We start from the raw sequence: 14661 nt of genomic DNA, 5'->3' as shown, positions 1-14661 counted from the left end.
AACCACTGACCTCTCCTCCCATACTGAACACTTGCTTTCATTCATCCCAGAAAATGTAAAAAGTGCAGTAGGTGCCTGTATCTGTGTGCTGCTTTCGTCCGTCAAAATGTGCCAAATCAAATGTGCCTCGTTCAATTTACACTCATACAATTTTTGTGTAGGCCACAAATGAGTGAATAGTGAAGGATGACTAAACAAATGGAGCTACTCACCTGTAAGCTATGGGCTTCCCCAGCAGACCGCACAAGACTCAAGAGGGACAGACAGGATGCAAGCTTGCAGATCTTTTCGGGAGATTTCTCAGCCGTCGCATGCAAGGAAGTTTCCACGTCTTGCACCTCTGCCACCTACAAATTGATTTTTTTCTTGTTTTTAAAGAATCTCGTAAGTACAAATACAATTCGGTCTCCAGAGCTTTTCCCCATAAAATGCAGGAGGCTACCTAAAAGCTTAAGATGAGAATGAGAGACGTAAATATGGTACCTGAGAATTCTGTCCCCTTTGCCTAACAAGGGTCAAAAGAAAATGGCATGCAAAATATGTTTGGAAAAATCCCAGAGCAATCGACATCTACGAAATCTATCCACTATCAATTTTCTACGGCAATGCAGTAAAAGCTATGCATGCATATTCTTTCCATTCCCGGAATTTCTTTGAAAAGTTGTCTTTAAGTTTAGCCGTACCCTTGGTTGTATTGGATGACAGTGCAAGCGACAGTGTGTTAATGCATACTTATAAAAGGGAGCTTACTACCAGTAAAAACATCCTTGTTGTTGCTGGCACAAAGCAAAATGCTTGCATTGTACAAGTAATACATTAAACAAGAAAAAAACAAACCCTCCATAAACCCCTCTAAGAAATGTTTCAGGACCTTTGAATAGTAAAAGGAATATATCCACATCAACAGCAGTTTAAAACTATTCGAAATACCAGTTCATTGCTAGCAAAGTCCTGTCTTACTACTTTCTCACATAAACCCAGGTTATAGTTACTAATAAGCAATTTCTAAACCAAAGAAGGCCGAGTGTTTGCTTACTTGAGTGAGAAGCATGATGAGCTTTTCTGTTGTTGCAACTGTAGAGTAAGCCATGATGGACTGCCAGGAGTGGAGGTAATGCGCAATCTGGTCAGGTGACGCCTTGAGCACTTCTACCAAGAATGCAGAGCATCGTGGATGCTCGTAGGGTTGCTCCATGGACTGAAGAACTGCTGTGATCACATGGTTGACATTTCTAGAAGGAAAAGGGCAAACAAAGCAATTACCGTATTTTCAGGTGTACAAACCCTGGTTTTTTTTTTCAAACAATTTTTGGTATGTTTTATACAATGATCCGACTTACATGCGTGTTTTTTGTGTTTTTTTTACCCACGGTGAGAGGTCATTTTTTAACGTACCACACGCCACCTTTCGTAGAGCCCCGTAACTATGTAGCCATAAATGGTGTTGCCCCTTCCAGGAGGCACTGCAGTTGCCACACCCTTCTACACTTTTCAGAACTGACTCAGAAAGCGAGAAATTATACGGTTTCCCCGAGACGGCTCTATGTGGGTAGGCAAGAGAGTGAGAATAAAGCTTTTACAGCATGAGATTGACGTTGCCTAATTCAGCCATGGTTCCATATTTTTTTGCATCAGACCAGTAACACTGAAAGGTAAGTGGGCTGGTATACACGCATTACAGAAAATGGAGGGATCGGTGGCCAAGTGGGCTAACGCGTCTCAGCTCGGAGCGTGGAGCGAAAGCTTGCACTGCAGAACCTCTTGGGTTCGATCCCCACCCCCTGCCCGTTTCAATCTGGATAATTTTCGTACCGGCAAGCATCCGTGTAATCACTACTGCGTGGTGCACGTTAAACACTGCAAGTTAGCGGATGTACTGCACTGCCTAAATTTCTCATCTATAGCTAAGAGACAGGTCACCCGTTGAGGCGTACTAGCATCAAGGCTGTATAAACACACAAGCAACACATTTACATAAAATTTTCTCGTGTCTTTCTTAGTTCCTGTTTGATGAGCAGTTTTTATCTGCCATGCTCCAACCATGTTGCTACATGTAAAAGGAAGAATTGCGGCTCGCCAATCTTTTAGCGGTACCGAAAGAAGCGTGTCAAGATTTGTCTATCTGCCTGCGTGTTGATGCTCACGTCATCGCTGCGACTTGACCTAGGCAAGGCCAAGTGGTCCAAAGCTTAATTCACGGGTGTCTGGCGCGTTAAACTTCCGTTCACACGGCATGTGTACACTTGAATAAAGCCGACTACCTTCTCATTTTGAGCATTTAGGTCTTTCTGCTGCGACACACTCAATTGTCCTCGCCAGACAATGCCGTGCTATGGGCCTTTCTCGCGAGTCAAAACGTCAAAGTTGTAGCGCATCAAATGGTACGTGTGAACCAGCTAATAATAATAATAAGTGTTTATTGCTACCATCATAGAAAAGTTTGGTATTGCGGATGCATCAAAGCCAACACGTGGCTTGTGCGACGCCATCCTCCAATAAAAAAAAAACGATATGTAGCATGGGTAGTTACTCAAAATACAATAATATAAAACAGACAAAAAAATGTAAACATAATTCCATGAAGTTAGTCACTCTAGTTATAACTTGAAGATTTTACGCGAAAAGATATTATGTACAGACTAAAACGGAAATCAATAGCAATGTCAAAGCAAAATGAAATACCACAAAACTGGAAAATATGCACAAAAAAAATCACGGAAGGTCTTCTGTTAAAATGTCCTACAAACAGCAGAATATTCATTAATGTTCCAGAAAGGCAGGCGCTTAATATTGGCACACATTACTTAGCAAAATGAGTCTGCGATAGTTCGCTACTAAAACGAAACCAATAGTTTGCTATTAAAACGAAATACCTCTAAGCATCTTTTTAACTTTGCCCAGGGATGTTTGGTTTAGAAGTTCAGGTGGTAAGTGAGAAAAAATATATGGCACATAAAACGCACGCGTACTTTCGCCATAACGAGTGCGGGAAAAAGGTATGTGAAAAGGGTGAGTATGTCGAAGATCACGTGTGGGTGGGCTTAAGATTTTGAAATCAGAATTCCAAAAGTGCCGCAGTACCACTGAATGAACATAAAGGGTTTGGAAGTTGGGTAGTTGCAAATATTCGAAAAGATTAGCGTTGTCAGGTATTTTAAGTTTATAAGAGATACTTTTCAGGATAGCTTTCAGGATGCAGTCCACCTTGGTTTTCCAACAGTCAGAAGAATGGCCGAAAACGGTGATCGAGTAGCGAAGGACGCCATATGCAAGCGAATGGGCAATCATTCTTCGAACAGATACAGGAAAAAAATGTTTTGTATTATATAATAGGCAACTAATGCTTCTCAGTTTTTTACAGATGTATGTAAAATGAACATTCCATTTCAGACCACTATCAAAATATATGCCTAGATACTTCACGCTATCTGTATACTCAACCGGAATGCAGTTGCATTGATGGCAGAAAGAAGAGTGCAGAACTAATGGAATGTTGAGAGTGACTGTTTTGTGTGGATTATAGAATCATACTAGTTTTGTCTTTTTAACATTAATATCAAGAAGGTTTTTTTTTTAACCAGTCCATAATTGCTATTGCTTGAGATTGTAACTGGCTGATGGAATTGGCATAGTTGATGTGTTGGGCATGTGTACTGATTGTTCAAAACCCCAATTTCGCTATACCGATGGACTTAAAATGAAAAAAACTCATCGCGCTTACCATGCAAAGAGGTGCGACTCATACAAAAGTGTGACTTACAAAACTTTTCTGCGAAAACTGCTCAATATATGGAAGTGTGATTTATACAAGGGTGCCACCTATAGTCCGGTAAATATGGTATTAGCGGTGCACAAGGTACAGTTTGGAACGAAACCAACTGCACCAAGGGAATAAAAACCTTAGCTGCTTTATAAAAAAAGACATACTATATGCATACCAGATTCAGAGACTCACTTCAACTTTACTATGCTACAAAAAAATGCTTTCAATCTAGCTAGGGAATAGTAGGCTCACAATTCAAACTCAGATATTTCGTAGTTCTCGTTAATTCAAACAAATTTCAAAATTTTGGTTCTCCCGCTATGATTTCAGTATATTTATAGGTAGGGTTCGGAGTTTTCGGTTTAAACCGATAAGAACCGATAAAAGTATGCCGAAATCATTTTCAGAAATTCGGTTTTAACCGAAAAAGGTCAGTGTGTAGATTCGCCATTTTCGACTTAAACTAATAAAAACCGATAAAAGTACGTCGAATTCATTTTCTAAAATTCAGTTTTAACCGGAAAATGTCACTTTGACGTTCCAGTCGTACCGCAGAGCCGTGGTGAAAAAGTGGAACGACAGTGCCGACCGAAACGTGTCCGAATGTATGGGATACACAGATGCCATCATGACGTTATGGTTTAATGTGCGCATCATCGATCGGAACGTGAAGTCCGAAATGCCCCATGACTTCGCCATGTACGAGCCTGTTTTCAAACTCGTTGTAAGGAAGACTGGATGCAAGCTCTGCATGTTGTGTTGTGCTTCAAAACGTCGCACCGTGTCTCTTTTGGCGGTCACAACTGGTTGATTGGCCGATTTTCGCTCAGGCAGCGCTTCATCTCCTCAGCCCGCCAGTGTCCAGTGTTAGCGTCGAGAGGGCATTCTCGAAGCTCAGGGTCATATTAAAAAAACAGGAAAAGTGCGGATCAACGAAGAAAACCTGGGAAAGTACATGTATGTATACTCTAATAAGATCACGTAATCCCGATGTACAGAAGGTAAAGCTCCACGTTTTTTGGGCATAGGGTTTATATCTGACTTGTTTGTACTTCCGTCTTTTTTTGTTGTTTCTTTTACAGTTGCACACATTTGCAAAATAAAGTTTCGATATCTTTTTCAATGTATCTGTGCAGTTATTCTTTGAGTGATCATAAATATCAAAGCTACAAGGATCATCTTATCGGGTGTCCGTTAGTGTTTATTTTAATTCACCGAAAGAAGGCGATAAACGTTTGGGAGCATAAATATACACCGAAAAAAACCGAAAATTGAATTTTAAAATAAACACCGAAAAAAGTATGCCGATTTTGAAAAAATAGAAACCGAAAACGCGGAACCCTATTTATAGGCCGCTGAATTCTAACGCGGTTTTCGAATAATTCATATTTTTTGTTCTCATGGGCCCATTGAGCGAGCTTCTTAGCAAGCACCAGCGCACCGAGGAGAAGCAACACCTGCAGAGCTCACTCCCATGGGCGTTGCTTCTCCACAGTGCATTGGTGCTCGATAAGAGGCACGCTCAGTGAGGCTAGACAACTTTTTTACTGGATGGGGAACAAAATTTTGCTGTTTAAACAATCCACAATAGACAACATTTTTAAAGAAATAATGAAGTGATCTCATATATTTCACCAATGTTTCATGTGTGATATACCAGCTAGTGGTAAGCAGGCCTGTGTAGAGGAAATCGTCTAATATCTGCTTCGTATGTATAGCCATCCATATAACAAATCACAATTTTATCTTTCATATTTAAATGAATTTCTGACAATTCAAACTTCTGATAATTCAAACAACATTCGTACATTCCTAGAGCTTGAATTAATGAGTCTCTACTGTACCGTCTTGCAAATGCCAACCTAAATGTCCATAGGAGATCATCAGCTAAAATGCTAGGAGAATTCTACGCAGCACATGAGCATAACCTGGCAAGTGGTGAAAGTTACGACCCCAGCCAGCTAATCAGGGTGTTGGAGAGAGACAAGTGGCAATGTTCTACTGAAGTACACCCCTCTGTGGAGAGCTGTAGAGTGTTTCGCTCCATTGCTCTAAATGGCTTACAGGGGTCATTATTAGCTTTAGTACTCGGCCATATTATGCTGAAACAGAGCATGATCAATATCAAATCTAGGCAGCAAGTTAGAAAAATAGATCACTGGAAAGTAAACATACTTGCTAGACTGGCCAAAGGAGCTGTCACGAAAAAGAATCCCGTGCTTGTGAGAGCAACACAAGGTGACCAGAAAGTCGTATGCTGTGCTCTGCACCATCTCAGCATCTTCTTTTGATCCTTGCTGAAAAACAATAAAGGTGAAAGAAACGAGTGAGAAGCAAGCATTTAGAAAGAAGCAGGCCAAGAGTGGCTTCAGTGATAAAAATTAAGCTTGTATGCGTCAACCATGAAAGCTAGATGGAGTAACTTGAAAGTAAGTAATGCGTCAACCATGAAAGCTAGATGGAGTAACTTGAAAGTAAGTAAGTATATAGCAAAAAGCTGAAAAAATGTGTACAAAGTTTTCAACCTTATAACTAAAGTTTCAAGTTTTTGGATACCGAAAAACTCCGAAAAAAACCCGCCAGTAAACTTTTGGTCAATTCAGATTTATCCGATAGACTCCAAATTCAAATGTGACAATGCCCCCCCCCCCCCCCCCTCCCCTCCAAAAAAAGACGGCATTTTACAATTTGATCAGTGCGGGGTCAATAGTCCTGGAAAAAGGCCACTATAATTATCTTTCAAATCTCGAACCATTGTCAAAAGGGATCTTACTGCTTATTTTGTCGAAGTTCATTCAGCACAACAGGTCATTGCACATTCGGGTCACAACAAAAGTCACTGTTTTGGTTTCTAGTTTGGGCCATACAATTTCTACTCCAGAGGAAGGAGAGGTTGTGTTTTTGTAACAGTGAGAGTTATGGACCAAAAAGATTGCATAAAATGGGGAAGAGGAGCAGTTGAAATTTTTCTATTACATCCTGTTAGGGTCTAGGGGTTTATTCTATATAAATTCACTCCACATGAGCTATCTTCCAACCGTTAAAGTCATAACTTCCTTTTTCTCTCTCGTTGGTCGACCTGGCGTATGCTCTGCTGTTCCATCGCATTGTCCCCAATGAGCAACAATGCCCTGATGTGCCACTTGCTGGGCAGGGCGTGAACTCCATGCCGAGCACGGTGTGTGGTGCGCGAGCGCCTATGTTCTGTGCATGGCGGCGCACGCACAGCCCACACCCTCACAATCCCTAAAGGGCAACTCTGCTCAACTCTAAAAATTTCAGGGTAATGACTGCTTTCACATTAAAAAGCATTAATAAAGGCATTACTACATCATTCGCTTTGCGAAAAATTGAATGTATACACTGTCAAATCGTACTTTAAACATGAGCAGAAATCTAGACCCAAACTTCGGTTTCGTCTGGCAACATTGACCTCGGGCCACCAATAACATGGCCATCACCAAGGTATGAAATGTCACGTGATCCTCTGCGCGACCACAGGCGAGATTGGAGCGGGCGTGTGCCAGGCGCAAGTGTTGTCTGCACCGCACTCTTCACCATGTTTTGGTGTCTATGATATTCTAAGACGTCTGCACAACTGCCGATTCAGTCAGCACACGCAGTGTGAACGAAACTCCAAGAGACAATAATTATAAAAGGTGAGAAGACGACGGTGGTTGTGATGTGGGAAACGGCGGTAATAGCGGGACGGCCAGATGGCTCCCAAAAAGCACGCTGTGCAGGCGTGTTACGCCAATCACATGTACACCGCTGACCTCCAAGGGGAAACAATGCTGACGTCACCCATCACGCTTGCCCAGAGTAGTAAAAGCAAACACAAAGGGGCAGTGGTGATGATGTACACCTCAATGTTGGCAATGGCAATGCAGTAGCCTTGATCATGTTGTTCGTTGCCCCTCAATTCGCCCTCTAGAGTCAGCCGATTTCGGTAACTTGGCACATTTCAAAGTTTGTCGGAAACATTCAAACAGAACTCGGTTGCAATATTTGACATGTGGCCTCCCTAAGCGATACTGAAGAGGACTGCAATGTATTTTCAAAAATAAAAATGAAGCGGAGTTGTTTTTTAACTGCACAACTTTGCGCAGCCGTGGGGTAGATTGATGGGATAGGATGGTATGAATATGGGCTTGCCAGCGAGTACCTCCAGGAGTTTATTGATTTTAAGGTACCAACTTTTATTGAAGCAACACTTGTGTGCAACTTTTGTGGTAGGAGAAATTAGCATTGCCAATGGCAATGGCACCAATGCCAAATCCAGATGAAGAAATATTAATTAATACAAGCGCGTTTTATTTCTTTATCTGGCATTTGTTACATCTGAATATGATTTATTTATTTATTTATTTATTTATAATAGGAAGAACTGTGATTTTCAGAGAATTTGGAACCAGACAAAAAAGAACTCTGCTAAACTCCAAATGTTTGGCAAAAAATAAACTCCCAAAAACACCCCCCCGAATTTGACAAATTTATTTATTTCGCTGCTTAGGACCACCAAGGTCAACGATTACGATTTGCAACGTTCCACTCCTGTCTCTTTCCCCCACCCCACCGCACGTCTTGCATGAACTGCTTTACGACCAGTTCTAACGCATTACTGTGGTACACTGCAGCCACCGCCAAGCTAACGGCTTCGAGAATCGTTGTCGGTCCCGAACTCGCTTCCTCACCAGTACGGCCCGTGTTTCGTCGTCCTCCTGCTCCTCGCTGGGAGCAAACTTGTTCCACTTGCCGGGCTTCCACTGCCTTGGGCCTTCCCAGCTCAGGAGCTGGACTACGGGCTTGAGGGACTTGTCGTTGAGCATCTTCGCCTTGGTCGTCTTGGTCACCGACATGTTCTCCACAACCTGCGAGACGAGCACTCCGTTTTTCAGCCCATCACGAGGTCAACGAGGGGGACATTCTAAAGGCCCGTTCACACTCTTACGACCTCTTAAAACTGGGTTCCTTAAAACCTCTTACAACCAGAGGACACACTGACACCATCTATTGGGTAGCAGTGGAAACTTGGCGGTCCGGCATATTTTGTATTTCACTCGCGCATTACCCTTTCTTTCTTGGCTCGAAAAACTTTTGTCAACGTTATAAACGAGCCGTTCTTATAGGTATTACGCACATTTGACCTCGGAAATCCCGCAAAACCTTCGCTCTTGTGAAATGCAGTTCCAGGGTCACTGCATAGATGGCACCAGAATGCCAGTGTGTTCTCTCGTCCTTAGAAATTTTAAGAAGTTTTAAGTTAGATCTCCTCTCTCTCGGTCGTACTCGGTCGCAAGAGTGTGAAGGGCCTTAAAGGGCAACTCCGATTTATTTTTGATATTTAGAAAACTATGTAGCCCTCTTCAGTATCATATAGGAAGACCCCATGTCAAATATTACGATCTAATTCCGTCTATATATTTAATAAACTGGCCAGCGAACCTTCAAGCGAGCCAAGTCGCCGAAATCTGCCAACTCTAGCGTGCGGCGCGAGGCGCAATCATCAGCGCAGTCAATGCCACGGAGTTGGAGCGGCCAACGTTGCACCACTACATCAGAGGCATGCATACTTCATTCTCACGTTTTGCTTGTTTTTACTTTTCAGAGCGAAATTTATTGATGACGTCATGAGTTTCTCCTCCCGGTGTTGGCTGACCGGGCGTTCACGTGATCACCGCTGCCCTCCGCGCTTATCGGTCTGTTTCTCCGCTCCCCTTCTCCTCTTTCGTCTTCTCCCCTTCCCCCTCTCCCCCGGGCCATCACCGTCCACGCCATGCAAAGCGACCTGCCCGCGTCCAAAAAAAGAAGGACCTGCCCGCGTCGCGTGTCCTGTTTCTCGCTCCCTTCCGAACGTCACAAGACCACGTGGTTCGACGTGAGGTGCCCATGACTGTGACGACCCGAGACCAATGTTGCCTGACGCAACCGAAGTTTCGGTTTCGGTATCTGCTGATGTTTAAATTAGGATTACACAAATATTATTCCACATTTCGCGAATCCGAAGACGTAGAGTTGTTGAGTATTACTTTGTGAATGTGAATCACATGGAAGCCTAAATTTTTCGGAATTGAGCGGAGTTGCCCTTTAAAGTGAAACCTTGGCAGTTCTGAAACAGCACAACATATAAGAAACCCTCTGTGAGCCAGACACTCATGGGTTTTCCGCAGATTGTTCCACAAAACCGTAAAAGCCCCAATATTTGAGAGTCTGCAAACCTGGAATTTCACGCAAGGGATGTACTGTAACATACCGCGACGTGGAAGCGACACTTTGTTAGAGCACCCACTACTAACGTGTTCTAAACTCGGAAATTCAGCAAACTATACCTTAAGCACCCGATTTGACTGGACAAGCGCCCATATCTAGATTAGGGGAGCCACTACTCAGCAAAAAAAAATCTTTAAAAAATGTATTTTGAAAATTGCCATATTTACATCTGCCAACATCTAAGGGAGTATAGTACCCAAAAAACTTCATTTGTTTACACTTGATAGTTATTTTTTATCAATTATTTTCAGTTCACCGATACAAAAAAAAAAAAAAGTGGAGGTTCGAGCACTTCGAACGCGTTTTTCTCAGTTGCACTTTTTGGCATAAATTTCACTTAATAAATCTATCGTTTCAGTATGAAACTATCAAGAGAGTTCATTTTTACGGCTTATACACTAAAATTTTATGAAGCTGGTTACTATAAACTTAGATTTTGCATTTTCATGTTCCTTTATTATAAAAAATTGTAATTAGCAGAACTTGGTATATGTAAAAAAAAAATTCATACATTTTTTTTTACTTGGAAACTGCATATTTTCTGAAATTTCTTTTTATAGTAACCGGCAACAGGTATTCCAGTATGCATTCCACCAAAAAATGTGTGGTTATCGACACCATTTCTCAGTGATAGATTCATTGAGCAGATTCCATGCAAAACTATGCTTTACTTCGTTCTGGGGGTATAGTACCTCATAAAATTTGTTTAAAGGGCTGAAACTTTGCATAGCCTTCTATATGGCCACAAACACGACCTGCAAATATCATGCCGATTGAGTGAATGGTTCAAAAGTTGACATTCCCAGTTAGTGTCCTCCCTTAACCCTGGGGAGTTTTCAGTTACAGTGGGGTGGCCGCTCCACCGACATTTCACGGTAGAGTAGAAACTCTACATAGTGAAGTTTGATATTGCAAAGATAAGAATCTAGTGAACCAATATTGAAGCATGCTTGTAATACTGTTACCGTCATTCATGGTATACTATGAAGATACCAATGTAGTAAAGATATTTCCCTCAAAAACTGTCTTCACTACAGAGGGGTTCTGCTGTATAGATCTTTGGAGTTTGTTGAATGAGACTAGAGAGCTTTAAAAGCCACAAGCATGTCCCAAAGCACAAGGGTGGAAGCAAGCTCAACAAAAGTCGAGTTTCGTAGAAGCATAAGTAAATCTTAATGCTGATCACCCAGGTCAAACTCAGGGCTATAAGCGCAGATGTGATTTTCTAAATACAAAAAAAATAATATCAATGAAAAAGCATCTCCACATAACGTTCCAGAATTATTTACAAGCATATCTTTTCCTTAAATATATTACAGCTTATAGCATAAAAAAAAATATTTTAATGTCAGCTATTGAGAACTGTCCTGGTAGCGGGTTGGTTCCTCTCATGGATTTCCAATAGAAAACATAGTCAACAAGAGAAGCACAACGTAAACCTCATGAAAACAAAATGTTGCGCCTATTTAACAACCTAAATGGCACATTCCAAAAGTTGAAAACAAAACCATTTTAAGATGCAATAGTATGGTATGAAATAAAGTTCAGCACTGACTACAGTTCTCATTATCAGGAAATACAAATGTTCCAAGTCCCTGTTTAGCAAACAAAAGTACTCCAATACTCAAAAGAGTACAAATCCACACTATCTGATAAAAGTACAAATGCCAAATATTGAAAACTTCATGATACCACCTATACCATCCCTGCTCATACATATGTGCTTAATTAACCCTTTACTAGAACAGGCATGACTGACTTAAGAAAAAGCTTGTTTAGGAGTTTAATAAAAAAAAAAAGTGACTGACAAAACTAGCACGTAAGACCATAAAATGGAAGGCTTTCCTCTTAAGTCAATCGCTTGGATGCGTTCTAGCACAATGGTTTAGAATTTGCTTTGCTCAGCAGGACATTCCCACCATTCTCCTCGTCCTCCCGCCGGCTTGCTGTTTGTGTGCCAAAGACTATTCATTTACAAGAAAATCTACAGATGATTGAGTCAACCAATTATCGCTTTTATATGTTACAATTACAACACGAATGAGAAGCATGGAAGCGGTCTCAGGAAATGCACTTACCCCAAACAAGCAAAGAACAAATGAAAATATTCTGCCAAATATGTGTTTAATTTTGTAGAGTAGTTATTGCTTTCCCCAGAGATTACATGATAGGTGAACACATGCCAGCAGGCTCTTAGGTATGTTTATACACCATAAGATCCTAAAAATATGCCCACCCAAAATGAAAAGGTAAATGGTGATCTTCTACTTCAAAGTTTACTCATTTTTCCCTCACCTCAGACTCAGGTTTTAAACATCATGATTAACTATCACCAGCTCACCTGCACACTCCCTGTCTTTTCATTAATGATACATATCGCAGACACGGCAAACTATCATGGGTGATAAGTATGCGGAATTCGCTATGAACTCCCCTGTCACGAGTACGGCAGAAGAAAGCGAATGCAGCACATTCGTGCTTCACAGCGCAATCTACACGCAAGAGCCCGGCTGCTACAAACTCGGGTGTCACGGGAACCAATATTGCGTGCAAAAATCGCAGACAAATATAAAAGTGGGAATGAGCTGGGAATTTGCATGTCACTAGAACGGATACCCCGCATGTCGCGGATGCTGCAGATTAGAGTGTCACAGTGCGATAAGCGCGCGGGGGAATCCGCGGCGAAAACGCTAGTCACATACCGATACAGCACAGATCACGCGGTAGACGTGATAAAAAAAAACAGGATGGGTGATTTCTCGGGGGGGGGGGGGGGGGGGGCGTTCATACGAGACTTTATGGTATACGCAATTTAAAGGAGCTGTGCAACGATTTTAACATTGAAAGAATTGGCATCTTCTGCTTTCGATATTGTTCCCCTTGTCACAAATGACAGAAAACACACCTCCTTTCGTCGAAATGTTGCGATTCTGCCGCGTAATAGCGAGGCAAAACTCAGAATATTTCTTGACCTGTAGCCGCGAGCGGCGGCCATGAGAAACATGCAGCGTGACGTCAATAGGGAATCTTGTGGAAAGATAGCAAGTTGTACGAATACCTGCTCGATAAGAGGTAACTTTTCTATAAATCTTGTAGTTCCAACATATATATAAATGTGTCAATAACCCGGTGTCATCGACAAAACTTTTATTATACGGAGTTTTAGTGGCGCCATCTATCCTAGCTCCACAAAGTTGTCAGCTCTCTCTGCTACAGCGAACAGCCGCCAGAAGCCAAAGGGGGAGGGGGACAGGGCCGGGTGGGTATGGCCGGACCCGGATGAGACTTTCCTCCTTTCACCATATTGTTTGCACGGCGCCCGCCAGCATGTGGTCAGGCGGTCGCGAACGGATGAGTTCTCGCTGCTCATTGATGGTTCTAAAGAGAGAACTTTTCCGGAACACCGCATCTACCCCATTAACGTCACTGAGCACGTGACCCGGAAGACGACTTACGAGTTGAGAGGCGGCAAAAACCTGGATCTTTTTCATTTTTTTAAAATAAAAACTAGGGTATCCAGGCAAAATCTGTTTTTTGTAGTTCACTTCAGAGATGTCAGGCATCAACTTCCACAATAATTTAAGCAAAGCCCTGAAATTGTTGCACAGCTTCTTTAAGGCATGCGTGTAGTATTTCGAAAACATGTGGCCATGCTAAGTGCCACAGTGCAAAACAAAAAACAATAAGTAAACGACAAAGCGATGCCTTGAGGGGAGGCATCGTTTCATCATTTGTCAGAGTACTGATAAGTACTCTGACAAAGCGACCTATGCATGTCCCATTTTCGGAGATCAGAAGTACACGCCGTTGACACGACCACATCGGTATGGTGGTTTCATAACAGTGGGGACTTAAGCGCGCACCTCTCGGTCAAGGTATTACTCGGGGGCGTGCTTAAAATCATGCTTCAAAGGCGGGGGGAGGGGAGGTTTCGACACCCAAACTTCTTCCCTCTGCCTACGCCACTGATAGAAGGCTTCAAAGTATGGGTGAAATATAGACATGAATAATGGCCAACAAAAGATTAGGACACTGTGTTGAAGGCACACCGAAGTTTGAAAAAAAAAATTACCTTAGTTTTTATGGTGGTGAGGAAGCTGCAGATGAAAGAAGCACGATCATACACCAGGCCAGGAAAAATGCTATTCAGAAGGCCTGGAAAAAACAGCAGAAGTCAAAGAATAAATTGTGTGGTTCCAGCAGAGAGCGAAATCACTACAATAGACCCTTCCCGAAATTGTGAAACAATGTATAGATTAGCCGCAGCTGACATTAGTTGGTCTCATTGCTTCCGGCGTAAAGTCCGTGATTGGTTCAGAGTTTGCATCGAGTACTTACGCAGAACTCCTGTGGAATGCATTTCGACCCTTGTACACTCCAAATGCTGACGAAGCGCTTGCGTCCAATCCGTGCTCACAGGGCATGACCAACTAATGGCGGCCGCACATAGTCTATGCATCATCTCGAAATTTCAAAAAGGGTCTATTTGTGACTCCAAGCACATGCTTTCTGAACCAACTCAAGAGATTTACTCGGTAGGCACAACGCGCCGCAAGATTTTGTCGGATAGCGCTGAATAAGCACAAAGTCCTCACTCTATAGGTTCTTATTTTGAACACTTAATACTG

At 42.2% G+C, this 14661-nt stretch overlaps 1 protein-coding gene across 1 annotated transcript in view; it reads right to left on the bottom strand.

The window, feature by feature from the left end:
* The window catches only part of LOC8043756 (nucleolar pre-ribosomal-associated protein 1), a 65092-nt gene that overhangs the window by 35151 nt on the left and 15280 nt on the right, over positions 1-14661 (bottom strand). Inside the window, exons 5-9 of the mRNA XM_040218905.3 lie at positions 14106-14188; positions 8458-8634; positions 5939-6060; positions 1037-1232; positions 213-347 (exon numbers count right to left, since the gene is read on the bottom strand). Of these exons, the coding sequence (XP_040074839.2) occupies positions 213-347; positions 1037-1232; positions 5939-6060; positions 8458-8634; positions 14106-14188 (713 nt within the window). The remainder of the gene's footprint in view (positions 1-212; positions 348-1036; positions 1233-5938; positions 6061-8457; positions 8635-14105; positions 14189-14661) is intronic.

This window comes from Ixodes scapularis, unplaced genomic scaffold (assembly GCF_016920785.2).
Source record: "Ixodes scapularis isolate PalLabHiFi unplaced genomic scaffold, ASM1692078v2 PGA_scaffold2__306_contigs__length_199485367, whole genome shotgun sequence".
Taxonomy (NCBI): domain Eukaryota; kingdom Metazoa; phylum Arthropoda; class Arachnida; order Ixodida; family Ixodidae; genus Ixodes; species Ixodes scapularis.
This window is presented reverse-complemented; position numbering and strand designations above follow the sequence as displayed.